Below are 27157 nucleotides of genomic sequence, written 5' to 3'. Positions count from 1 at the left end.
AGATTGCTATTACAATGCTGCTCAACGTGCTGGACTCCATCCCCTCCCTCTGTCACCATCACTGCCCTGGGAACTTAACTTGGCAACTGTAATGAAGCAAGAGAGAAGCAACTGCTGTCCTTGCTTTTTTGTGTTACTTGTTGGCTGTGTAAGGTCATTCAGGTGGCTCTGATTGGCTGGCGGCAAGCTGGAAGGGAAGACAAGAAAGCATTTGACAACTTCTATTGGTTTCTAAATGGTGAGTATTGGGATTTACTTTATTTCAAACCTCACATATCAGTAAGTTCTCCAAGCTCAGAGAGTTCTGATGCCAGGGTACCAAAAAAAAAAAAGCAAAAAAAAAAAAAAAAACACACAAAAAACAAAAAAACAAACAAAAAAAACCTAACCAAACAAAAACAATGAACAAAAAAAGTATCCATTACAGCCTTGTACAAATGGAGACTCATGGAGTAGCAGCATTGACATCAGGCAGAAGCTTGTTAAAAATGCAGAATCTTAGGTCCTAGTCCATATCTGCAGAATCAGAATCTGCATTCTAACAAGCAACTGAAGTAATTCGTATGAGCTGTAAAGTTTTAGACATGTTGTTCTACGTTATACAACATGTAGTTTTTTTTTAATTTTCAAAGACCAGTCACCATAGTCTCTATTAATCCATAGGGTTGCCAATTAAATTTGAATTTTAAATCAAGAACAATTAATTTTTAGAATAAATATGTTCTATGAAATATTTGAGACGTACTAAAAATTATCCCTTGTGTATCTGAAATTCACGTTTAGCTGGACATGCAATATTTGTATTTGACAATCATATTCATCTAAAAATTCTCTCTCCACAATGAACAGAAATGAACAAAAAAGAAGGGAAATTAATATATTGTCTACAGGAAAGCATTCATATTAGTTTTTTAATTTCGGCATGGTAGATTATAAGTATTATGAGATCAGAACATGAAACCACAGTTTCAAGCCCACTTTGCAGTCTGCTTAAGTATTTAATGCCTGAGGTCCTCTAATAATATGAAAAGTGAATGTTTTGTTAACTCTAAATGTTAACTGTTCTGTAGGATAACAGGTAATTTTAAAATATAACTATGAATTGCAACTAACTTCTTTTAATGAGTTATGACAAATATCACCTTTATCCCACAGAACCTGACCACGTGAACTGAGTAAATAAAGTAGGAAGTTCCCCTGTGGTACAGTGGGGTAAGGATCTTGTGTTGCCACAGCCGTGGTACAGTTTGCAACTGTGGCACAGGTTCGATCTCTGGCTCAGAAACTTCCACATGCTGTAGGTGCAGCTAAAAATAAAGAAAATAAATGACTACAATCACTGTTGGCTTCCCTCAGGACCCTGCTACTGTAATTTAATTTTCCTCCTCAAGAAAAGGGTTGCACCCTTTTAGGAGTTTTAGAAAAATAGCTCTCGAACACTGAGAAAAAGGCAGATTTTGGAGTTCCCTTCATGGCTCAGTGGTTAACGAACCTGACTAGGATCCATGAGGACACACAGGTTCAATCCCTGCCTTGGTCAGTGGGTTAAGAATCCGACATTGAGGTGAGCTGTGGTGGAGGTTGCAGACTTGGCCTGAATTCCGCATTGCTGTGGCTGTGATGTAGGCCAGCAGCTACTGCTTGGATTTGACCTGGGAACCTCCATGTGCTGCAGGTGCAGCCCTAAAAAAAGAAAAAAAGACAAAAAAAAAAAAAAAAAGCAGATTGTATGATATATAAATTGCAATCAGAAGTATCATATTCAAAAATAAACTTTTAATACTCCAAAATGTATACAAATTGCATTTATTTGGAAGATAGTTTAATTCACTTTAACATTTTAACCAGGCAAAATGTTACCAGTCAGCCAAGAAGGGAACTTTGGATGGTTGGGAGATTGCAAATTTTCTTCTATAACCTTTTGCATGGTTATCAATGGGCCACTTTCAATAGAGTTTATCAATAAATTCTTCTTTTTATCATGCTCTCACTAAGTCTTATCCTCTTGGCTGGCAATGAAATGTCTAGGAACTATGAGAAGGATTTCTGTTCCAAGAAGCATAATATCCTTAAGAACTGATGAAGTGTTAGAGACTAAACATCCGTGGTTTCCCTCCCACCATAGGTTTTATATTACATTTGCTGTCACCTTTTAATTAACTATTCGCAAGCTCTACCATAGAGGCAGATGGCTATGATAGGTCAGTGATGTACCCTTGTTTATATGACAGGCCGTAAGTGGGCCAAAGGACTAGACCTTTCTTTAAACATTAAATAATGGAAAAAATATTTATGAGTATGCCATCAGTCACTTATATATTCTATTTTTATAAAATGGCTGAGTACTTAATTTATAGTAAGGAATATTTAGAAACTACCTCAAGCCTCTTCCTTCCAGTAGTGGACTGGTTAAATAAACAATCATATAAGATATAGTCATTACAAATCTTTTCCAGGCTCCTTGGAAAAAAGGGCTAAATTTAGGACTGGAGCAGGAAATAGCAAGGTGATCCTGGAACATCTTGTCAGAAGGTAAGTATCAAAGATTTCTGGATCATGTCAAAAGAGACTCAGGAGTCAACTTGGAGGTGTTCCCTTTGTTCAAAGAGGAGACAATCTGAGTATGGATAAGGAGAATGATAATGAATTGAAGCATATTATATATGTTTCAATCCGTTAGCTCACTGATACTCTAAAATAAAGAACTCTATTGGTAGTCTTGGAAAATGCCAAGGAACATTATTTCAAAAACTGATACATAGAATGAATCAAGCATCTCTCTCACTTCTTCTCATATACAGATTAGGGGTAACCTAATAGTTGATGAAAAGAAGTTTCTCTTTATAGAGTTTTCTAGCTAATAATCAATGCAAAAATGATAGACTATCATCATTATTGTAAACAATAATAAAATCATACAACTAAGAAACAATCTTCAGTGATGGCTAACTTCGCAAAAAGAGACAAGCAGACATTACTTCCTTCCTGTATGTAACATCGCATTTGGAATATTCTTGCCAAAAATCAAACCAAAACTTGATCAATCCTACATATATAAGTAATAATTTACAGAAGATGCAGTGATACAGAAACATAATAAATGACACCAGGAAATTTACAATCAGAAAATCCAGAGTATGGAAGATTCTATAGGACAAAGTAACAGTTTTGCCTTAACAAATCCATCGAAAGAGAAAGGAGAAGCCATGGATTAACTGACATATATCAAACAATTCACTCTGGGGATCTTTTTTGGATCCCAATGTAAACAAATCAACTGTAATAAAAAAATTTGTGAAACAATTTGGGGAAATTTGAAGTCACTATCTTGAAGAGATATCTGCATTCCCATGTTCACTGCAGCATTATTCACAGTATTCATCTACATTCAGTTACTTTCTGAACATTGGGTATTAAAACATTTTTATAAATATTGTCGAAGTGATAATGCTGTTGTCATAATTTTTAGAAGCATCCTATCTTTTAAATATAAGCGCTGAACTATTTGTGGATGGAATGATTTAGCATTTGCTTCAAATTAATATGGAAGTGGAGATGCTTGAGTAATTGTTGAAGCTGGGTAGTAGGTTCAAGGGCATTCATTATAATATTCTTTCTACTTTAGTAACTCTTTTTTTTTGTGTGTGTGTGTGTGTTTTGTTGTTGTTGTTGCTGCTATTTCTTGGGCCGCTCCCGTGGCATATGGAGGTTCCCAGGCTAGGGGTTGAATCGGAGCTGTAGCCACCGGCCTACGCCAGAGCCACAGCAACGCAGGATCCGAGCCGCGTCTGCAACCTACACCACAGCTCACGGCAACGCCGGATCGTTAACCCACTGAGCAAGGGGCAGGGACCGAACCCGCAACCTCATGGTTCCTAGTCGGATTCGTTAACCACTGCGCCACAACGGGAACTCCAACTTTAGTAACTCTTGATAAAATAATTAAGCTTTAAATTTGTGTTTAGAGTATAAGCTCAATTTTAAGTTTGTAATATAAACGCAGAGAATTAGCTCCCACTTGGGCATACATCCTCTCCCAATCCCCACTTTCTTACCAATTAATCACCTTAACATTTCAAATAGCTTTTTTCTTTAAGTTCTCTAAATTAGTTCAATTCCATAGTTGGAATAAAAAAAAACCCCACACAGATAATGTTATTGATGGACCAGTTGCAATCTCGTGCTCTGCCCTTCTGGGACCAATACTTTTTGAGATGGTCAGGAATAGAAGACTGATCTGTAGTGAAGAGACCTCTGCTTCTCTGAGAGAAGTTAACGGATCCTTTGGGGATAAGCTTATGATTTTGATCGCATTAGCATTCGGAGCTCCATTCAAGTGTGACTGACAGTCACACAAGTCAATACAGGAGCACTTCGGGAAAGCTGAGTTAGAGAGGTTTTTTTTTCTTATAGATTAGTGCTTCTGTTTTTAGAGAGCTCATCAGCAAAACAAATCGGAGCACGTTTGAATCGACAAATGAATGTAATGAAGCTGTATTTCTGAGAAAACTGCATTATTTGGCTAGAAGAAAAATAAAATTCTAAATCGCTTGTTCAAATAAAATGTTACTGAAGAAAATGGAAGTATATTTTAGATGATTATTAATGCTTTCATTTTCACTTTCTTTAATCCTAGGTCAATTCATAGCTATAGACTAAATGCAAACTTAGAAATTTAGAAAGCGAAGAATATTTATATCCTTGACAGTTTCAATCCATTAAGCATACTTCATAATAAAGAGTAAAATCAAGATGGAACACCATCAGACCATTAGAAATAGAGTGGAAGAGGATAGCCAAAGACCTGAGAAGGAATGAGCTTGTCCCATGTAGTAATTTCCTCAAGCTTCATTCCTAATTCCAGAAGAAGTGATGTTTAAAATATTCAATGGCATCCTTTTTATCATGCTACGGAACATAGTTTGAAAGCTTAAGGTGATATGTTTAAAGATTAGAAACAATAAAGAAAAATCCTGTAGGCTTATAATGCAAATGAAACAGAGAACTAATTATAGTATGATATTTGGGATTTAGAGAAGAACGTGCCAATCACCAAAACTTAATGTGTAATTGCATAAAAATGCTGGTGCAGTGAAATAAGAAATTCAACAGATGGTCCCCAAATAAAATATTTCTGCAGTATATGAGAACAATTGTTCCCTAACTCCTCTCAAATGAAACTGTGGATAATTAAGTGCAATCTAAATCATCCAATCCAAGACAATTCATTTTATTAAATCACCCAGGGGAATGAACTCAAAGCAACTTTCACTGAAAACACAATTTTTCATTTAATTAATAAACAATTACTTAGGTATTATTGGGATTAGATAGAAGATACAGTTATTTTTTAAAAAAAGAAAATACATCCTTTACCTCTGAAGAGCTCATGGTTGAGAGAAACTGAAAATATACACCTAAGAACTTGAGAATATTTTCCATGTATTCTATTTTTCACAGATGTTAAAATAAGCAATAAATTGACTGTGATAGATTGAATTTGTCAAAGATACCAATGACCTGTAAGAAAAGATTATAAGATCTGACATGTGGGGATCTCTGAACTCAGTATCACCTAGTGTCCTTTCTCTAGACTTTTCACCAGCAATAACATTTGCTTTTAGCAACCATTTAACAATGGTTAATTTAAATGCATTATATTCCTTTCAGCATTGCTGTATCTTGTTCAGTACATTTCTCTAGTGGTCTTCATCTATTCAGGCTAATATATTCTGGCAGCCCACTTCATGTTCATCTTTATTATGCTGAGACATTATGGGCCCCACAGGGCCACTATTCTAAGGCACTACTTCTCAAACTTGAGTGTGCATCAGAGTCACAGGGAGGACTAGTTAAAAAATCGATTGCTAGTCCCACCATCAAAGTTTCTGAGACAGAGCTCCACTAGCCCAGTAGGTCTAGGGCATAGCCCAAGAATTTGTATTTCTAATTGGTTGCCAGGTGATACTCACATTATTGGTCCAGGGACCAGGTTTTTTTTTTTTTTTTTTTTTTTTGTTTTTTTTTTTTTGGTCTTTTTAGGGCTGTACCCATGGCATATGGAGGTTCCCAGGCTAGGGGTCTAATCTGAGCTACAGCTGCTGGCCTATGCCACAGCCTCAGCAACGCAGGATCCAAGCCGCATCTGCAACCTACACCACAGCTCACAGCAATATTGGATCTTTAACCCACTGAGCGAAGCCAGGGATTGAACCTGCAACCTCATGGTTCCTAATTGGATTCGTTAACCACTGAGCCACGACGGGAACTCCACTTTTTAAAGTGATACTTAGGAGAGGTAAAATCACAAGAAGAGTTGAGGAAGCCAAAATTTTTTTTACTTCCATGAAAATCTCAGGCCTGATTCTGTCTGTTCATATTTTAAGGCCAGTCTCTTCCTTTCTGGAGGGTTCTGGTATTGAGTGTCTTTTTAAGGTAGGCAGCTCCTGACACACATGTGCTCATAATGGCATGATGGAAGTCAGCTTACATATTCAGAGAGATGTGTGGGCTACACTCAAGATTAAGGATTATTTCCAAAATAGATAACAAGGTAAAAAACAAGAACAGAATCCATACCACATTAAAGCACATGTAATTAGTGCCTTCCTACTCCAACAAAGGAAAACTTCTGCACACTAAAATCCCAAGTACTAGAGAGCTGGTGTATGATCAGAATAGGGAAGGGATGGTGCTTCTTAAAATAATTGTTGAGAGTGTTATCAACTCCAGACACCAGGTTGCCTTTTCAGGTGATAAAGAATGTGCTTATCATTGAGAATAACAAGATTCTCATAAAATCCCAACCTCTAAATTTAGAGCTCTCCTGATTATCTTCATTTTCTTTTGCCTCCCACTTTTCTTCATTGATAGTTGAGCACAGGTTAACATGGTGAATTGAATAAAGTGATTAAGTAGTATAGCTATATAATTCAGAGCACTGCAGTCAGTAAGTGATTGGGCATACTGTGTAGACAACTAGGAAAAATAATTTGAACTCCTACCTCCCTGCTTATACCAAAACAAATTCCAGGCAGGATGAAGATTTAAACACAAAAAATCAAACTACAAAAGTTCTAGAAAAAATTATGTGTGAATTTTTTTCATACCCTCAAAGGGAGATAGACCTTCCTGAGTATGACAAACAACTCAGGATAAAGGATGAATACACTGGACTACATAAAACATTCAAAAAAATTTTTTGGAGTTCCCGTAGTGGAGCAGTGGTTAACGAATCCAACTAGGAACCATGAGGTTTCGGGTTTGATCCCTGGCCTTGCTCAGTGGGTTAAGGATCCGGCGTTACCCTGAGCTGTGGTGTAGGTTGCAGACGCGGCTCAGATCCCACATTGCTGTGGCTCTGGCGAAGGCCAGCAGCTACAGCTCTGATTAGACTCCTAGCCTGGGAACCTCCATATCCCGCAGGTGTGGCCCTAGAAAAAGCAAAAAGACAAAAAAACAAAAAAACAAAAATTTTTCTTGTTAAAAATACAGACAAATTACAGGTGAAAATATCTGCGACTAATATCACAGAAAGAGAACTAGGTCTGATATTACATTAAGAGCTTTACATGTCAATAAGGAAAAGACTAACAATCAAATGACAAGATGGCAGCTCCAACTATAGCTTGTTTCTTCAAGCAGGTGATTCTTAGGTCGCAAGTCTGCATCCTGGCTGCAAGGGGTCTTGGGAATTCTTAGCTCTAATTTACATGTTAGGGAGGCTGGAGTCATATTATAGGAATATTCTTTAATACAGAAAAATGGATAAGTTCCCATTGTGGCTGAGTGGTAATGAACCTGACTAGTATCCATGAAGACAAGGGTTTGATCCCTGGCTTCATTCAGTGGTTTAAGGATTGGGCTTCTGTAGTTCGCAGGCGCAGCTTGGATCCTGCTTTGTTGTGGATTTGCTGTAGGTTGGCGGCTGCTTCTCTGATTGTAACCCGTAGCCTGGGAACTTCCATATGCCAAACATGCAGCCTTAAAAAAAGCAAAAACAAACAAACAAACAAACAAAGACATTGGATATTTACGACTACAACAAATGTCCACTACCATTCTTTATTTAAATTGAAGTATAGTTGATTTACAATATTGTTAATTTCTGTTGTACATGTACAGCTCAGTGATTCAGTTATACATATATATTTAAAAATTTTTTTTTGCATTATGATTTATCTTAGGATATTGGCTATAGTTACCTGAGCTATACAGTAGGACCTTGTTTTTACCACTACCATTCTTCCGCAGTTTGTTTTTTCCCTTTGGCTGCACCTGCAGCATGTGGAAGTTTCCAGGCCAGGGATCCAACCTAAGCCACAGCAGTGAAAACACTGAATCCTTAATGGCTAGGCCACCAGGGAAATCCTCTTTTTGTAGGTTTTATTGCAGTGGAAATTACGGGTGCAAATTTAATTTCCATTTTCTAAAGCCTGGCTACTTACTTAAATATTCAGTTGCTCTTTTTATGACTAAGTTGCCTTCTGCCAGTCTTTCAGTTTTCCATAAACCCAAAAATATTTACTATGCACATACTGTGTAGCTGGCATTGTTCTCTAGGTGCTTGGAATACATTAATGAACGAAGCAGAAAAAAAAATTCTGCCTCCTCGGAGCTTGCATTTTAGTGGGATGTCTCCAGTCCCTGTTGGAACCCGGTATCAGTTTTCAAACTTTTATTCCAAACAAGGACAGGTTAAATGGGTGGAGCAGAATATGTAGTCCAGTGTCTGTCAGTTTTTCCAAGATAGTTCTATTTCTTGGTTTAGTTCCTAGGCACCTGTCTTTTCAAATACGTGGCAAAGATATTTTAAAATCTGGTAAAATTTGATGTGTTAAAAAATACCAAAAAGGTTTTTATTGTTTGGATGCTTACCTCATTGCAGTGAGTAATTGAAATCAGACTACAAGAAATATGCATATTAAATTTGTGTTCTAAAGAGAATGCAGGAGTTCTCATTGTGGCTCAGCAGTTAACGAACCCGATTTGTATTCATGAGGACTCAGGTTCAATCTCTGGCCTTGCTCATTGGGTTAAGGATCTGACATTAACCTGAACCGTGGCGTAGGTCGCAGATGTGGCTGATCCTGTGTTGCTGTAGCTCTGGCGTAGGCTGGCAGCTACAGCTCTGATTGGACCCCTAGCCTGGGAACCTCCATGTGCCACACATGTGGCCCTAAAAGACAAAAAAAAAAAAAAAGAGAGAGAGAGAGAGAGAGACTATAATCATTAAATAAGAGAATTCTTTGCTAGTGAAAATTTGAGACACTGACATTTTAAAAATCCTTTTGAGGGAGTGCCTGTTGTGGCACAGCAAAAATGAATCCAACTACTGTCCATGAGGAGGTGGGTTCGATCCTTGGCCTCACACAGTGGGTTAAGGATCTGACATTACTGTGAGCTGTGGTGTAGGTCACAGACTAGGCTCCAATCCCAAGTTGCTGTGCCTGTGGCTGTGGCCCACAGCTGCAGCTCCGATTTGACCCCTAGCCTGGAAACTTTCATATGCGGCCGGTAGCCCCTAAAAAGAAAAGAAATCCTTTAGAGATACTGAGAAAATAGAGAGCAAAAACTGTGTGTTTGCTGGTGATGCAACCATGTGTTCTATCTGGGACCCAGTTAGGTGTGTCTCTGAATCCCTAAATTGCAGTGACAGTCACATTAAGTGACATTGGCTGGAGAAAAGTAATATTTGCTTTAAAAAAAATGCCACAGGAATTCCCTAGTCATCTAGCAGTTAAGGGTCTAGAACTTCTGCATGCTGCTGGCATGACTTTCCTCCCCCTCACCCCAAAAATAGGGTATATAGAGTTATTTTAAAAAGTACTTCATTTAGCAATTTTTTCTTTGGAATGTTTGAGAGCCTTGTTCCATTGCACTCTAGATTCTAGTTTTTGTTGAATAATGGGTGCTATTTTAATTTTTATTTATTTATTTATTTATTTATTTAGTCTTTTTAGGGTCACACCCATGGAAGTTTCCTGGCTAGGGGTCCAATTGGAGCTGCAACTGCTGGTCTACACCACAGCTCACCACAGTGCCAGATCCTCAACCCACTGAGTGAGGCCAGAGATGGAACTGGAGTCTTCATGGATCCTAGTTGTGTTCCTTCGCTGAGCCACAACAGGAATTCCATTTTGATTTTTAGTCCTTTGTATTTGTCCTGTTTTGTGTTCTCTTTGGAAGCTTGAAGGTCTTTGCTGTATTCACAGATCTCCTGATTATGTGCTTTGGTATAGATGTATTTTTATCAATTTTGGTGGGTACTTGGTGAACCCATTTAATCTGGTAACTTATACTTCAGTTCTGAGAATTCTTGGATTATTTCATGGATGACTTCCATAATTTTCCCCCTAATATCTCTTTTTAGGTCCCTTATTATTTGGATTTTGAACTTTCTTAACTGGTCCTCTCTGATTTCTAAGAAATTTCCTTAACTTTCTCTTCCCAAGCTTTTTTTTTTAATCACAGCTGCACCTGCAGCATATGCAAGTTCCCATGCTAGGGAGCTGCAGCTGAAGCCTCAGCCATAGCAATACCAGATCTGAGCCCTATCTGCAATCTATGCTGCTGCAGTTTGTGGCAACAATGGACCTCTAGCCCACTGAGCAAGGTCAGGGATTGAACCCACATCCTCATAGAGACGTCGGGTCCTTAACCTGCTGGGCCACAGTGAAAACTCCTCTCTTCCAAAGCTTTCATAAATATTTTCCTCTTTTATACTCTCCTGTCTTCAATTCTAAATGCTCTAAATGTCCCACATGATAGTGGCTTTCCTCAAATGTCTGATAATCCTTGGTATGCCTACTCATATTTAAGAACAGGATAACAAAATGTTGACTGGAAACTCTGGTGATTGGATGGGGGTTTGTCAGATGTAAACATCCCTATAGAGTGATCTGTTTGGGTTAATAGGTGGGGAACCTCCCTTGTCAATATCTTCAGGTCTTTCCTCTTGGGTTGATCAGATTCCACATAGAAGGATCTTCTAATTGCCTCCTTGGAAGTTGAAAGTCTGGCTGTTGGAATCTGGGAGCGAAGTTCGTAAAGATATTTGGGGTCCACAACATCCAATATACAAATGTTCCTTTAATCCTCCTACCCTCTGCAAACTTCCTGCTTCACCTTCTGCAGAGAATAATTTTGCAGTAAAGCCTTTTGTCTCAAATAACAAATGACACTAGCAAGGAGTAGAGAATTCTTTTTAGCCATAAATAGACAGGAAAGACAAAATCTGTACCAGGAAATCCCCCAAGGTGAGGGATTCTTGCTGGCTGATAGAAGAGAATGAAGAGTGGATTGTTGATGACTAGAAAAATCTGGCTTATGATTAAAGTGGAAAGTCTTGGTTTTTAGTTTGTCATTGATGGGAGTGCCATGACCTGAAGGTAGTACTTCTTACTTCTTATTAAGCTATTTTTTTTTCTTTTTAGGGCTGCACCTGCAGCATATGGAAGTTCCCAGGCTAGGGGACGAATCGAAGCTACAGCTGCAAGCCACAGCCACAGCAACATAGGATCTGAGCTGCATCTGTGACTATACCACAGCTCATGACAACAGCAGATCCTTAACCCACTGAGCAAAGCCAAGGATTGAACCCTCGTCCTCATGGATGCTTGTCGGATTCGTTAACCGCTGAGCCATGATGGGAACTCCATATTAAACTAATTTTTACATAAAATTCTTCCCATTCATCCTGAGGGGGAAGCTGTGGAAAAGAAAGTACAAATCCTAGCTGCTCTCCTACAGAGAAGGGAACTACAAGTGAGCCCATTAGCCATCAACCTTAGTCCCAAGTGGAAAATGTAAGGCCAGTCACTCTATCTAGACTGCAACTTGTTACTTGACTTGATTAAATCTGCTCCCACCTCCTTCTCCTCTTCTGAGCTTTCTAGAATGTTTGCCTTCTGTACAAGAGGTTCAAGTCAAGTCTTTCTCAAGGAAGCAAAGCCTACTGTTTTGCTTTCTTTTCCTTTTAATTGTAAAGGTTTCTCTGGGCAATTTAGGTCTTCCTGATAAAATTGATTGCATGTGTGTTTTTGAATGTAGAGTGCAGGGCTCTTGGAAGAGACCGAAACTATGGGGACAGAATTCCTGTGTTTGCCCAATGGACAGTGAATGGACAGTAAACTAAAATCTATCAGATTATAACTTCCCCCCCTTTTAAAAATTTCATGGCTGCACCTGCATCATATGGAAGTTCCCTGGTTAGGGGTCTAATCAGAGCTGCAACTGCTGGCCTACTAGCACAGGATCCCAGCCCCATCTGCAACCTACATTGCAGCTTGTGGCAACATGGGATTCTTAACCCACTGAGTGAAGACAGGGATCCAACCCCCATCGTCATGGAGACTATATCAGGTTCTTAACCCACTGAGCCACAGCTGAACTCCTCTCTCTAAGCTTTGAAATAAAGCCTTCTGGCTCTATCTGGCAAGGTCAGCAAAGGCCCAGGAATGACTTTAAAGCTACAAAACTCCAGTTTTAATATTCTTTTTGACTTCCATATATGTCAGGAATATTATAGAAAATTCATTGCTGGAAATAATATCCTATTAAAAATGGTACATGCAAAGACTATATTACAGGATGCAAAATAAACTCATGTTATAATATCAAATGACTGACAGATTAAATTCCAGCCTTCCTTTTTTGAGAGTGTATGATACACTCAGTACTATGCTAGGTGCACTGTACAGGCAAATGCATGGCAATCCTAGTCCTCAAGGAGTATTTACTCTAATGAGGAAAATGAAGTATAAAACATTATGGGCCATAATAGATATGAAGAACTTCAAAGGAGGGAGCCCCGTGACTGAAGTTTTGGACAGACATTGATTTCTTCCTCTAAATTAGTTGTAGAAGGATGAGAAGAAACTGGCTTTTTCTCTTGAAAACAGCATAAACCCTTAAGATATGATTACATGGTTTCTCCTTTCCTCAATATTTCTCTTCAGTTTTACCACTTAGCCATAGAATCTTACAATTGGATGGGGCCTTAAAAATTTTAGTCAGACTTCCAATCTTGATATTTAGGTGTTTGCTACAAAAAATGGCTATTGGGCCTATATCCCTTATAACACATTAGTATACAAATAGAACAAAACTCTAATCCTGTTGATTCAATCAATAAAGGGAGATCTGGGTTCAAAAGCTGTTTGATCATAGACTCAAAAACATCACTAAAGATCATATCTTTTTCTGTCTATGCTTTCTCCATGTCTGCTTTATTTTAACCTGGCTGGACCTGGTGGTTGGAAGATGGCTTTCTTGATTTTTGTTTTTCCATACAATATGCTGGTGATATTCCTTCACATTTTTTGGTTGTTTTTGCTCCTGGATTTCTTGAGTACATACAGAAGAAGGAGGTTGCTCTGAAGCGCTCTTGCAACATAAAGCCAACAATCAAAAACTTTCCCTAAAGCTTCAGCACTGGCCCAAATTGTGTCAAGTACATTGCCAACCAACAACTGCAGCAGGGAATGGGACTATGCTGATTTATTTAGGTTGGAGTTTTCCTAATTTACTTCTGCTGGCACCACATTCTCCAGTAAGCAGCCAGGCCATGGATGTGACACCAAGAAGGGGGCTGGGTGTTTACCTAGATAAGGGGGAGTGGATACAGGGGAGCCTAGCACCGGATCTGGCACAAGATACCGGGAGTAGATGTTGACAACGTCATGGAAACCCTTATCCCCAAGCTACAACTGCCTTCTTCCGCTGGATAACTCGGGTTGTAATAAAGCACAGAACTTGCATATTCGCAGTTGGATCTAGCTCCTTGTTTCTATGCACATCTGAGCTCCGATAACTCCTTCTTGCCAGGTTGTTGTCCTTAAAGGACTGACTGCATCCTTCAATTTGTTTCTTTTGATTTGTCTTCTTTCCTCACAGTGTTTCTTTGGCTTGGGTCTCACTGGTTTTCACTGTAGTTGCTGAGTCGGAGAAAACCTTTGATATCCTGATAGGAAGAAATTGAGGTTTAGTTGTCTTCTTTCCTCCGTTTGGGGCTTCTTCAGGTCAAATTCAGAACTTGCAAGGCAGTGGCTATGGTATAGAAACTCCCTGGGCCGTTAAATGAAGGGACTGATCCCATCCATTTCCGAGACCACATCCTGCTGTGCAACTCGGTGGCCTCAAATGGGATTCAGATGGCAAGAGGTGATTGTAGACGTGAGGACCTGAGTGAGTGTAATGTTTGGGAACCTGAAGGCCACGTTGCTTGGCGTGGTTTGAGGGAGATTTCGCCTCTTCTGCATTCCGCTCAGCAACGAATTTGACCACCGTACCTGCTCCAAGAGCCGATCGAGGTGGCCGGTCTCCCTTCTTCAAGCATGCCTCTTCCGCTCGAGTACTCAGCAGCCTCCCGGGGCCTGAGGCTCCAGGCCAGGCCGAGCGCGGCGTCCGGCGTCCAGCGCGGCTCGCTCGGGAACTGCAACATCTCAGGGCTCTGCGGCCTCGGGCTAGGTGGCCTGGGCAGCGGATCCAGATGCGACTGCTGTTGCGTCTCCGCCGCTTCGCTTCGGGGCGGGAAGCAGGAGCAGGACAAGCCGGGGGAGGCGCCACAGTGCCCGAAGCCCGTCTCCACGGGCCCAGACCAGGCATTCTCCACAGGCTGCCCGGCCCTGCCTCGCGGGGTGCCTGCGCTTACCTCCGGCCCCTCCCCGCCGGCGCCAGCTCCGACTCCGGCCCGCCTCACCCCACCGCGGGCTTTGTCCACAGGCTGCGCGGCGGCCCCTCCCCGTTCCCGCCGGCTCCTCCCCGCCCCCTCGCTGGCCCCACTTCCTCGGCGCAGGCGGCGGGAGCGGATCGGGGACGAAGGGGTTAACCCGGGGCTCTTCCCGGCGCGGAGGGATCCGAAGCCGAGCCGAGCGTGGTGCTGAGGCCGCCTCAGCGAAAAAAATGTCCGCCTGAGGAGACCCACAAGTTCTATTCGGGGGGACCGTCAGCCCGCCCCGGTAGGAAGGGGCGGCCAGGCCCGAGAGCCGCCTCCCCCGCCCGGATCCGAGAGCTTGCGCGGGGCAAAGTGAGCCGAATCGCCGGGCGGTGCGAGGGGAAGCCCGAGCCCGCACTCCTGGCCAAAGTGAACTTTAATCGGGGTGGTTGGATGCGGAGACGGGGCGGCAGGTAATTACGGGCCGGCGAACGGGAGGGGGACGCCGTGGCGGGGATGGGGGCTGCGGGGCGCCGCCGCGTCCCTGCCAGAGCGGAGGCGCCCCCGGCCCGCGCCGCAACTCCGCGCCCCTTTGTACAGAGGCGAGCCCCGGGTCCTCTGCAAGTTGGGGAGTGGAGTGGGGGCGGAGGCGAGAGTCGCGGACGGCCAGGCCCGCGGGCGGCGCGCTCGGCCTGCGCGCCCCGCTCGGCTGGGCTCCGGGGCGCGCGCAAGAGCGGGCTCTTCGGCTGCCGAGCCAGGCTCATTGTTAGGCAGGTCCGGGGCCGGCCGGCCGCGGGCAGGGCAGCAAAAGTGGGAGGAGGCCGAGCCGGGGGAGGAGGACGCCGGCCGAGAGCGAGACTAGTTGTCGGTGTTTCTGTTTTCTTTTTAAAAACGCTCCTCCGATGCGCCGGGGGTGCTTTCCGACCCCCTGGGCCCGCCGGGGACGTCCGGGCGGCGGCGGCCGCAAACGCGGGCCTTCGAGCGGCGCATTCCGTGCAACTTGTCAGTTCTATTGTTGCGGATCCAGTGAGTCACTTCGCTGCTCCCCTCGCCGCCGCTCGGCTCGCTGGATGCCCATTCGCCCCTCACCCCGCCCCTCGAGACCCCCGCCCCGGCCAGGCCCCGCGCGCCCGGCACCCGGCGGTGGAGCGGGGTGGGGGGCGCCGGGGAGGGGGCAGGGACGGGCTTGGAAACTTGCGGGAGAGGCGGCGAGTTGCGGGAACCGCAGCGTCGCTCCCGGGCCGCGCCAGGAAACGCGTGGAATCACGGACCGGGCGCGGACGCCGGGCTCTTCTGCCCCCTGCTCTTACAGTGGTGGGGAATGAGAAGGGTATTAGCCCGGTGCTTTTCTTCTTCTCCTACGCCCCTGTCCATCCCCGTAAACACTTTGGGCCTCGGTGCTCTCTTGCTGAGCCTTTTTCCTCTGCCTTAGGACCTACTAGAAGTGGCCCAAGATGAATCCCCAACAGCAGCGCATGGCCGCTATAGGGACCGACAAGGAGCTGAGCGACCTGCTGGACTTCAGTGCGGTATGAGAGCTTTCCGTGGCATCTTGGGGTTCTGCTGAGGTTTACAGAAAAAGAAAGGGGGGGAGAGCGGCTAGGCAGCATTAACTCCATCTGCTTTGAGCAGTAGTTCTCAGGGCTGGAGTCCAGCTCCCCCAAGTTGGACACCTGAACTTTGATGTAATGTCTAGACTTGCAGATTTAAAACTTTAAATGCCAGAGGGGTCATTTGATTTAACCAGTTAAAAGGAGAACAACGTTAATCATGAGCTTTGGTTGAGTCACCCTCTGACCCTGATGATTATTAGGGATTTTGAAAAAAAAATTTGAAAAAAGAAAAAAAAATTTTTTTTCAGCATTCCTAATCAATTTGCCTTACTAAGATGTGCTATAGTTTATGGTACCTGAAAGATGTCAGTTGCAAGAAAGCTAGTAAAGGGCTAGAATTTCCAGCTCTTTAGATAACCATATATATATATATTTGTATACGTATATATGTACCTGTAAGAAGTAAATGCCTATATGTACATTAAAAATGAATACTTAAAAAATCACCTGAAACCAATAGAACCCAATACCTTTATTTCTAATGGTTTGAATTCCTTTATTTAACTGCTGTTAGGTAGGACAAGTATCTGCTTTACTATCTGCTTTATAACACTGTTGTAGTGGATCTTTGCTGTATGTAGTAGTTTCACTGGATATGGTTGTGAGTGTGTGTATTAAATTGTAAGTGTAATGAGAGTTAAGTTATGAAGTGAAGATCATTGACAATAACGTACCTTTAAACTTAATAACCTTAGCATCTCTCATGTCAGTGACTGGATTTTCAGTACAGAAAATAGTATTTCCAAATAGTGTTAGGAAAGAAAATGTTAAGTGTATTAGTCTTTTCTGGGTCCAAATGTATATCTCCCATTTTAACTTCCCTCTGAAATACAGTTTCTAACAGATGACTTGGTGAACTTTGGAAGGAGTCTAGAATAATTTCAGGACTAACAGATATGTTTGGATTATTTTGCAGATGTTTTCTCCACCTGTTAATAGTGGGAAAACCAGACCAACGACACTGGGAAGCAGTCAGTTCAGCGGATCAGGTAAGATCATGTTTAAAAATCAGAAACTCGTATTTTGGCGTTGCGATACATCTTGGTAGAAAAATACGAGGTATTTTAATATTTTTCTTTAAGTTCGTCTTAAAATTATAAACAAAAACAAGCCCTTAAATGTGGGCTGTTGCTCTAAAGATCCATTGACTTTTAAGAATTTCAATATGAATTTAAAAATTGTTCTCTATTCTGTGATTTTTTAAATTGAAAATTGCTTTGCTTGAATACAAGGGATTTTATCATGCCTCTATGTTTAGGAAAGTATCAGAAGAAAGTGCTCTGTAGCCCATGTGTGGTATTTTTTGTTTATTTAAACATGTGTATTTTAAAATTTTGCTAAAAATTTAGCACATTAGCATTATTAAACCTTTGGATTCTAAAAAATTGGTAAAATAATTCTATTTAAAATATATGTGTGAAAAGTGGAATTGAGTCAAGCAATAATTAGACTTGTTTTAAAAGATGGCTATTCCTTTGGAGGTCTGTAGCAAATTAACAATTTTGTATACAGTTATTTGGAATATTACAAATAAATGAATAGAAAGTGAGTATGCTTTCAAATAACACCTATGAGATAAGTGCATTCTGACCTACGTTCACATTACATTAGGATAACGTTTAGAGTAAGTTAAATTAGAGTCCTATTCTTTTTGTCTTTTGTCTTTAGATTTACTTTCTGTATATTTACAACTACTCTGCTTTATTATTAACATTTATCTCACATTTCTTAAGTATGCTTTTTTTTGTTTGTTTGTTTTTCTTACTCATTTAAACTCATGATTAAAAAAAACAAACGTTCCAGAAGCAGGGTCCATTCTAATGCACAAAAGCTATAATTTTCTCTTTAACTTAGATTTACTCCTTAGGGCTCAGAGATGAAAAAAAAAATAACCAAGGCCAAGACAGCATTATCTTTTAAGAAAACCAGCTGTCAGATCTCTAGGCTGAAACTCAGTAATTCCTTTTTGTTTGGTGCTTTTTTATTTTCCCTAGTAAAATGATAGTTGATTTCTTAAGATAATGTGAGAGCAAAACATGAGAAAAGAAGGTGAATTTCATAACCAGTTTATTTATACTACTTTACATTAAAAAAAATGTTCCAATTCAAAAACCATACACTAACTTAATTTACTGAAGTTCATTTTTAATGATGAAATTTTGCTTTAGGGGAATATATACCATGTTGTTTAACATCTCAGAGAAGTAAAATAAAAACATTTTGGATTTTAAATATTCTAAAGACTAATATTATTCTTTATCAAAAGGGTATCATAAAATGTCACTAAACCCCAGCTATTTTCCCACCTCCATCCATTTATTGGTAATGATTTGGAAAAATCATCACTTTTTGGGGTTGAGGAGAGGAAATTATTAGTTAATATGGAAGAAAGCTAAGACGTCTTCTCTTTCTTTACTACTATGAGTGCATCTCAGTTTTTGCAACTAATCATTCTCAAGAACTTTCAAATTTACTTTGTCTAGTATATAGTAGATACTTAGTATATTTCATTAAATGACTAGTGATACTGCTGTTTGAAGCTGTTTTGGATTGAATTGGAGAAAATATGTTTCATTGACATTGATATCAAGGACATGAACTTTGGAAACTTGCTATTATAAATACTGTCTTTTTAGAATAAGGGCAACTTTTTTTTTTTTTACTTTTTAAATTTAAGAAGGTATAATATATGTAGTCTGAAATTAAGTGTAGTGAACTTGGTGTGTCTTAACTAGTATGGCATTGAAGCAGTTGTGGGTCCTTCTTTATGTAGCATGCATTATACAAAGAAATAATTATTTTTCTACATTGTAGAAGTGGTTGTTAAATTTGATTCTTTGGCTCAGGAAATTTTTAGTTTTAAAACTGTTAGATTTGTTATTTATCCATTGAAAATTTAACTTGAATATGTATCTGTGTCTTATTTAAATTTCAGGAAAAAATTTAATTATAGTTTTAAAAAAAGCTATGATTTTTGGTAATTAGTGAATAGATTTCAGGGAGGGGAAAATAGCAAAGTGATTATTTTATATGAAAGTATATTGGTAAATATGGCTCTGTAGCCATTTCTTATCTTAAAGGAAATGTCTGAAAGAGATTGGTATAGCAGTATTATTTTATTTATATATTTTATTGACACTTTACTCATCTTCTGTCCTGATGTCAAAGGATGTGTAACATGTCTTCATGCTTGTTTATTTGTAGCAAGTAAGGACCTAAAGATAAGACTTTCCTTCTAACGAGGTGACTTAGAGTTATCTTTTTTTTTTTTTTTTGTCTTTTTAGCTATTTCTTGGGCCGCTCCCGCGGCATATGGAGATTCCCAGGCTAGACTTAGAGTTATCTTGTTTTTGGAGTAGCATTTGTAAAACCCCAGGTATAATTTCTGTTGATTATCCATTTTGAGGATGAGTTAATTTCACAGAATATGCTATAATACAGGATGTTATTTTAAAATCTTATTCCAAAAGCAAAATATAACTTGAATGATAGCTGACACTTCGTCAAAAATTGCTATGGGAAAGATTAATGTGTCTTTTCTGTTAATTTGTCTTGAGGAGTTGGTTATAGTCCTATTTTTTCATCAAGGGTGTTAATTTTCTTTGCATTATGATAAGACTGAATATGTCCGCTTGTCATGATAGCCACGAGGTATCAGTGACCTTGAGAGAGGGGTTTCTCTCTGTAGGAGTTAAAGGTGAGGCACTTTGTAGGGCACAGTGTGTAAGAGGAAAGCTTGTTGAAAGGATTGACAGACTGGAAATAGTTCAAGTGTTTAAATCCACTGTCCCTCCAACTTCAGTGTGTAGAACTAAATTGTGATATTGGGTTTAATTTTTAGTAGTTTAAATGTTTACATGATATCCGAAAGATTTCTTTTGTTAGTTTTTGAATCCAAGTAATAAGAGATGTTGAGAGTGGGATGTTTTGTTTTGTAAGAGGTCTGTATGTATTGAGTCTGTCTCATGTTTCTACCTAGAGAGTTATTTTAGCTAGCAAATAAAATTTTTACTATTTCTTGTTCAAATCAGACTTTTGTTACACTATAGATTTCTTCTTGCTCAAGATTTTCAGAATTAGTTATAAACTATTTTCTACCTCTTAATTTTAAAAAGGAATACAATTTTTCATTCTTCAGATACTGATTAGTTTTGGTGGGGGATTTTAACATGTACGTATAGGGTTTTTGAAAATGTTAATACAGGGCCAGAAAAATGGATTCTTACTAAATTGCTCTTCAGTAATTTTTTAAATTAAACTTTTTGTTTTGAGATAATTGTAAATTCATATGCAGTTGTAAGAAGCAATACAGAGATCCTACTTACAGTTTCCCATGTTTCCTGTAATGGTAACAGCCTGCAAAACTGTGTACAGTATCATAGCTAGGTTATTGACAGTGATGCAGTCAGGATTCCATGAACAATTCATCATCACAAGGATCTCTGGTGTTTCCCTATTATAACTGTGTCTACTTCTCAAGTAATTAAAAAAAAAAAAAAGAAGTAAATACCGACTCACCAAATAAAAATGGAGTATGTACTCAAATTGCCATAGCATTATTTGAACATATCAAGAAAGAACACCGGAATTTTACCAACGTGTCTTTTAACTGAACTGTAATATAAATGGCAATGGTAATTTTAAATAGAGGGGTGATAGGTTTGGCTTTTTCACTTAAGGTATTATAAAGTTACGAGTAGAATGTGGTTCATATTGTGTACCTGTCCGTGTTGAAATGTATAATAACCACAGTGTGTAGTAATACACACTCAAATTTAGTATTGTTATTTGGGCAACTGAACCATGTTAGACATTTGTTTCTGGCAAGCTGTAGTGATGACTTAGAGTAACTGCAAAGTCAGCAGGCATGTGAGGAAAAATATAATATTTTAGGATAAACATGGTCTGCTGTGAAGTGGCTCATTCAAGGTAAAAGTTTAGTAGCAAAGGAGTCTTTTAGAGAACATCTGTATATGAAAATACATGCTTGGAAAACAGAGGAATTAGAGACAAGATTATAACCATGAGTATTGTGTGCTTTTTGCTTACTACGGTATTCCTTTAAGTAGTCATGGATTATAATGGATTTGAAAAACAATTTGATTAGGTCATTAGTATTTAAGACTTGTTTATTATATACAGTGAGCCATGCCTCTGATTAATTATTATTTTAATCTGTTTTTGTTACCAATTTAAAGGCAAGTTTAACTTTCTGTCTTTTAGGCTATTGTTTGGTATATTCTTTTCTTTGAGTTTTTAAATGATTCTCTGGGATAGGAAGATAGAGATGAAGAGATACTCATCTTTAAATATAAACATAGTTGTTTTCACATTTTAGATTTAATGGGGCTGTTTAGAATAATCTCTTACTAAAGCCAGACAGTCTTTTCTGTTCTTGAACCATTGGTAATCGTGCCTGGAATGTCACTGCCTGCTTAGTGTTGTCAAAGACTTGGATAACTATTGCCCCAAGAAAGTAAAATAACACTATTAGAAAAGGTTTCTTGAAAAAAAAAAAAAAAAAGGCTGTTTCTAGGCAGTATGTGGGATACCTTTTTGTAAAAATCATTTACTAGGACTGCTTTTGGGTATTGCTTGAATATGTTTTTTTTTTTTTTTTGGATGGGAATGTTGAAATTACAAATCTAATGCTTTTGTGCTTAGGGGATAAAATGAAAAGGCAAACATTTAAATATATCAGTTCAAAAGACTTTATGCTTTGTTAAGTAGTCAAGCCATATTTATCTTAGATTTGTCAGTTAACTGCACATTTACTTGGTATTTACTTTGTGCGGCTTGCTATTCTAGTAGCTTTTGGGAAGGTGGCAAATGAAAGAGGACATGAACCAAAAAAAGTGGAGGCATTTCATTATCTAGATAGAAACATAAAATGTAAAAATGTGAAGTAGATAAACTTCTATAACAAAAAAATGTCAACAACTGCACATTAACGTAGTTTAAATTGAGTCCGTAAGAATAAGGATGTGCTGAGGAATGAGGGAACTGTCTTAAGGAAAACTCAGAAATGTTGAATTTAGAGTTCACTTTTAAAGGAGATATGGAAAATGAATTAGGGAAAAGAACTGGCCTCCCACATGTGGAACAGCATGAAAAGAGACCTGGAAATGGGACGCTTGTTCCAAAGGTGTATATGTACACAGTTCTGGGAGAGAGCAACTTTTTTATTGATTACCACTTCTGGTGGAGCTCATATTTATGTACTGTTGTGTGTAGCCAGACTGCATGGGTTCAAATCTAATCATTGCCATTTATTAGCTGGTTATTTTGGGTACATTTCTTAACCTTTCTGTGCTTCTGTTTCTTAATCTATAAAATAGTACTAATAATAGTAGCTGTCCTCATTGTTGTTATGAATGTTAACCAAGTTAATCGAGGTAAAGCTCCAGAAACAGTGGTACTGAACTGCCGTGGAGTGAATTGTTAGTGGTGAGTCAGTAGAGTGAGGAAAGCATTTACTTATTCAGTAGGATATTGTGCTAATCTAGGGATGGACTGGTGAAGGTTTGGACGTAGTATAGGCAGTAGGAAGGGAAAATAGGAAGTAGGAAGGAAAAAATACCAGAAGAAAAGGATTGACAGTTTGAAGGATTGGATTTCTGTAGGTAAGAGAAATGACTTAATGTAGTTCTGGCATATTTGGAATAGTGCTGGAGGAAAAAAAATAATGCTGATATGTTTTGAGCATTTTAGATTTCGCATGACCCGGGATTCTTTTGGCTAATTTGGGGACTTATGGGAGAAGAGTGCTGCAAGATGAGTTAAAGATTTTGGTTAAAAACACAGCTCTTTTCTATCTGTGAAATTAATGCGAAATAATTCTTGAAAAATATAGAGAGCAGAAAAAGCAACAAGGGGAAAGAGACACCCATTATTTTACTATCCAGAGAAAATAGTTGTATTTTGATTTATTTCCTTTTAGTCTTTTTTTCCTGTTCTGTTTACAAAATTGAGAGCTTACTGATGTTTTCATTTCATGTCATACTTTTTTATTTCACTTGATGTCATGAGCATTATTTCATGTTCTTAGGGATTCTTTAAAAACTCAATTTAAAATTATTCTGTGATATTATTACATGGGCTAGATATAGCATTACTTACCAAATTTGTTTTCTTATTGCTTGACATTTAGAGATATTGTTGATTTTGTTTCTATAAAAATATGATAGTGAGTATCTTTCTGTACATATACACATTTTTATCTACACATCAATTTCCTCTGGATAGGAGATGTAGATTTTGGGTTTTGTGCCTACAAGTTATAATTAAAGCTAAGGGAGTGAATGAATACCCTTAGGGTAATGAACTCAGAGAGAGGAGATAGATTATCAGGTCAAGGATTGATATTAATGGTGGAGTTAGATATATAAACATAATGAAAACTACACATAGAACTACCATATGACCCAGCAATCCCATTCTTGGGCATATATCTGGACAAAACTTTCTTTGAAAAAGACACCTGCACCTGCATGTTCGTTGCAGCACTATTCACAACAGCCAAGACATGGAAACAACCTAAATGTCCATCGACAGATGATTGGATTAGGAGGATGTGGTATAGATACACAATGGAATACTACTCATCCATAAAAAAGAACAAAATAATGCCATTTTTAGCAACACGGATGGAACTAGAGACTCTCATACTGAGTGAAGTAAGTCAGAAAGAGAAAGACAAATACCAGATGATATCACTTATATCTGGAATCTAATATACGGGACAAATGAACCTTTCCATAGAAAAGAAAATCATGGACTTGGAAAATAGACTCATGGTTGCCAAGGGGGAAGGGGAGGGAGTGGGATGGATTGGGAATTTGGGGTTAATCATCTGCATCTATTAAGAGATCCTGCTGTGTAGCACTGCGAACTATGTCTAGTCACTTATGATGGAGCATAATGTGAGAAAAAAGAATGTATACATGTATGTGTAATTGGGTCACCATGCTCTACGGTAGAAAATTGACAGAACACTGTAAACCAGCTATAATGAAAAATCATTATATATTAAAAAATAAAAATATTGAATCTCAAAAAAATAAAATAAAATTAATGACTTTGGTTGACTGATATAAACATGCAAATTTTTGTTAGTTTATGGTTTGAGTGTTTGATGACATTTGGTGCATATTTGTATATAATTTGGGTGTGTGGTGACTGGAGGGAATTCCTATCGTTCTTTTACCTGTGCTTACTGAAATGGAGTGGGATCTAGTTGGACTGTATCAGTGAGAGAGCCCTTGAATTCTACACTTTTTATAAGAGAGGCAGTATAGTGACAGGAATTGGGCTCAGGAGACAGACAACTGGAGTGCAACAGTGCTTTTTGACTTACTAGCTGGGTGGGTGTAGGCAAGTCTGAGCATTCTTTTCTCCTGTGTGAAGAGTGGATGCTAATGCCTACCTTCAGAATCCTTGTGAGGATCAAATAAAATTATCTCTATATAGTGCCTCCTGCTACATTGCGGCTTGAGAAATGGGAGCTGCTGTTGTTACCCTCTTAAGTAACAGTAATGTAATATTAATTATTATTAATAGTAATAATTTAACTAGTGTATAGCCAATGTTTTTTTTTAAACTTAAATTTTTTTAAAAAGTATAGTTGATTTACAGTGCTGTAGACAGCCAATGTTCATTGAACTATTATTATATGCTAGGTTCTATGCTAAGCAATTTATAGGCTTTATCTCATTTTATTGTAGGTAAAAATGAGATGTATTATATGGTAGAGGGAAAGGTGGGGAATACTCCCCAAGGGCAACATGTTGAAGGTGCTTTCTAGTGTCATAAAATGATATATGTTGTTAAAATTCTAAGGAGAAATCAGAAGAATAGTTGTGAAAGGTCAGTAGGGACCTAAGAATCTTGCTGTTATTTTTTATAGCTGATTTCTCCTTCGTACTATTATTTTGTCGACTACAAATTGTATAGTGCAGAATGGTGAACAGAAATGTGTACACTTTTTGAAAACCTCTTCCATTTTTAGGTTTTGCCACTTGGATATAGTCTTTTCTGCATATTCCCTCTCTAGCCACTTCAAAATGTTCCTTTTGGAATGAAGTGTTGTCTAAATAAATAAATAAAATAAAAATGATGTGACCTGAGAGGATAAAATAGCTGGGAGACAGGTTGGAGAGAATGTTGAGTCTTTAGGGTAGATATTCTCCACTTTTTTCTTCATGGCAGAAAAGGAACATTAACTCCTCTGATAGTCTGAAGGAACGTATTGTATGTGAGCAGAAGAAATCCATTTTTTTTTTTTTTTTTTAGGGCCGCACCCATGGCACATGGAAGTTCCCAGGCTAGGGGTCCAATCGGATCTACAGCTGCTGGCCACAGCAATGCAGGATCCGAGCCATGTCTATGACCTCACCACAGCTCACGGCAATGCTGCATCCTTAACCCACTGAGTGAGGCCAGGGATCGAACCCGCAACCTCATGGTACCTAGTCAGATTCATTTCCACTGTGCAACAATGGGAACTTGAAGAGATCTTAAAATTTCATGTACATTTTGCTTTCTACTTCCTAAAACAAACATATTTGTTTAATATAAATATGTTGTAATTAATTATTGAGTAAAATTGAAATTTTAGGAAGATGCATTGAGTTTAGCTTTTGGCATTGCCTTCCTCCTGTTTTGCTTTGTATCTTTGGGGGTAGGGGCCAGGGTGGAGTAGGATGCAAGTCTATACTCTCCTTACCTTAGTAAGAAGACCAGCTTTAGAACAGCCCCTTTGTCTCTCTTTATTCCTGAATCTTTTTATGCTCTTACCAAAGTCTGTGAAAAGGAATTGTTATTTTTTTGGGGGGTGGGTTGGGGGTGGGAACAGTGGTTTTGGTAGGGAGGAAATTGTTATTCCATAAGCTGAAGCACAGAGAGATTTGTTGATAATACAACTATCATTTGAACCTCCTTTCTTTTTGTAGCCACATCAACCTGGTAATTTTTTCATGTACCTGTGACTTACGAAGAAAATGTGTTTTTTATAGAGCTTTGTTTTTTTTGTTCCATGTTTAAAATGTATTCTCATAAAGACCATGGTGAGTCATCTAGGCTACTGTAAGCTGATTGGGGACTTAAATATCACATTCAAAGATCCCACAGAATTGAAAACGGATTAGGGATTGGTTACTAATTTTTATTGCATTGGATAGTGACTCAGGGATGAAACCTTCAAAATAAAATAATAAAACAATTTGAGGGGTAAGGTGCAAGACAGAAAATGCTACCTTAAAAAAAAAACAAAACTGCTACCATACCTTATTTTTGATTATTCAAAATGAGGAAGGTTGGCCCAAGTTGTCATTTTTTCAGATCTGTTCTAGGTATTAAGAAGGTGCCTGAATTTGAACTGATGGAGTACTCCGAATTTGAAAAATTATTCCAGTTACTCAGAGGATGTCTCTCTGGAAGCAGACTCTCTCGAAAGTTGTTGATTTATTTTCTTTTGGTGATTTTGCCACTGAGCCATTGTGAGACTTTAAAATGAGCAGGTTCAACTCATGATTACTATTCCACGACTTCATTAGTGGTTAATGTAGAGAACACAGGTTGAACTTAATATGATCATACAACTGCAATCAATGAGCAAATGTGCTACTTCTCTCAGCAAGGGTTGTAAGTAGTGGTGGGACACCACAGGGATCCCTGCTTGGAGGGAATTAGAGTCATCTAGCTTCTCAGTCCTTGAGGCATATGTTGTTTTGAGGTTGTTGGGAATAAATAAAAGGTTTACTGTGCCACTGGAGAGGAAAAAATGCTAGGCTCACTTTGAACTTAATGGCAGAAGCATGCTTTGGCCACAAGTTAATTTAGAGAATCAAAATTTATATGTGTGCTCATAAACAAGGGATGAAAATCATTG

The 27157-nt window shown here is 39.0% G+C and overlaps 1 protein-coding gene across 7 annotated transcripts in view; it reads left to right on the top strand.

The window, feature by feature from the left end:
• The window catches only part of TCF12 (transcription factor 12), a 374065-nt gene continuing 361693 nt past the window's right edge, over positions 14786-27157 (top strand). For 2 of the 7 annotated variants that reach the window (XM_021094732.1, XM_021094722.1), the window contains exons 1-3: positions 14796-15129; positions 16089-16185; positions 17186-17258. Coding sequence is in view for 5 of the 7 variants with exons in the window: in XM_021094696.1 (XP_020950355.1) it covers positions 16111-16185; positions 17186-17258 (148 nt within the window). In the remaining 2 variants the exon portion in view is untranslated. Of the gene's footprint in view, positions 15130-15560; positions 15683-16088; positions 16186-17185; positions 17259-27157 lie in introns of those variants that run through there. The other 5 variants (XM_021094715.1, XM_021094704.1, XM_021094696.1 and 2 more) reach the window with 4 other exon arrangements.

The sequence above is a fragment of the Sus scrofa genome, chromosome 1 (genome assembly GCF_000003025.6).
Source record: "Sus scrofa isolate TJ Tabasco breed Duroc chromosome 1, Sscrofa11.1, whole genome shotgun sequence".
NCBI classification, from domain to species: Eukaryota; Metazoa; Chordata; class Mammalia; order Artiodactyla; family Suidae; genus Sus; species Sus scrofa.
This window is presented reverse-complemented; position numbering and strand designations above follow the sequence as displayed.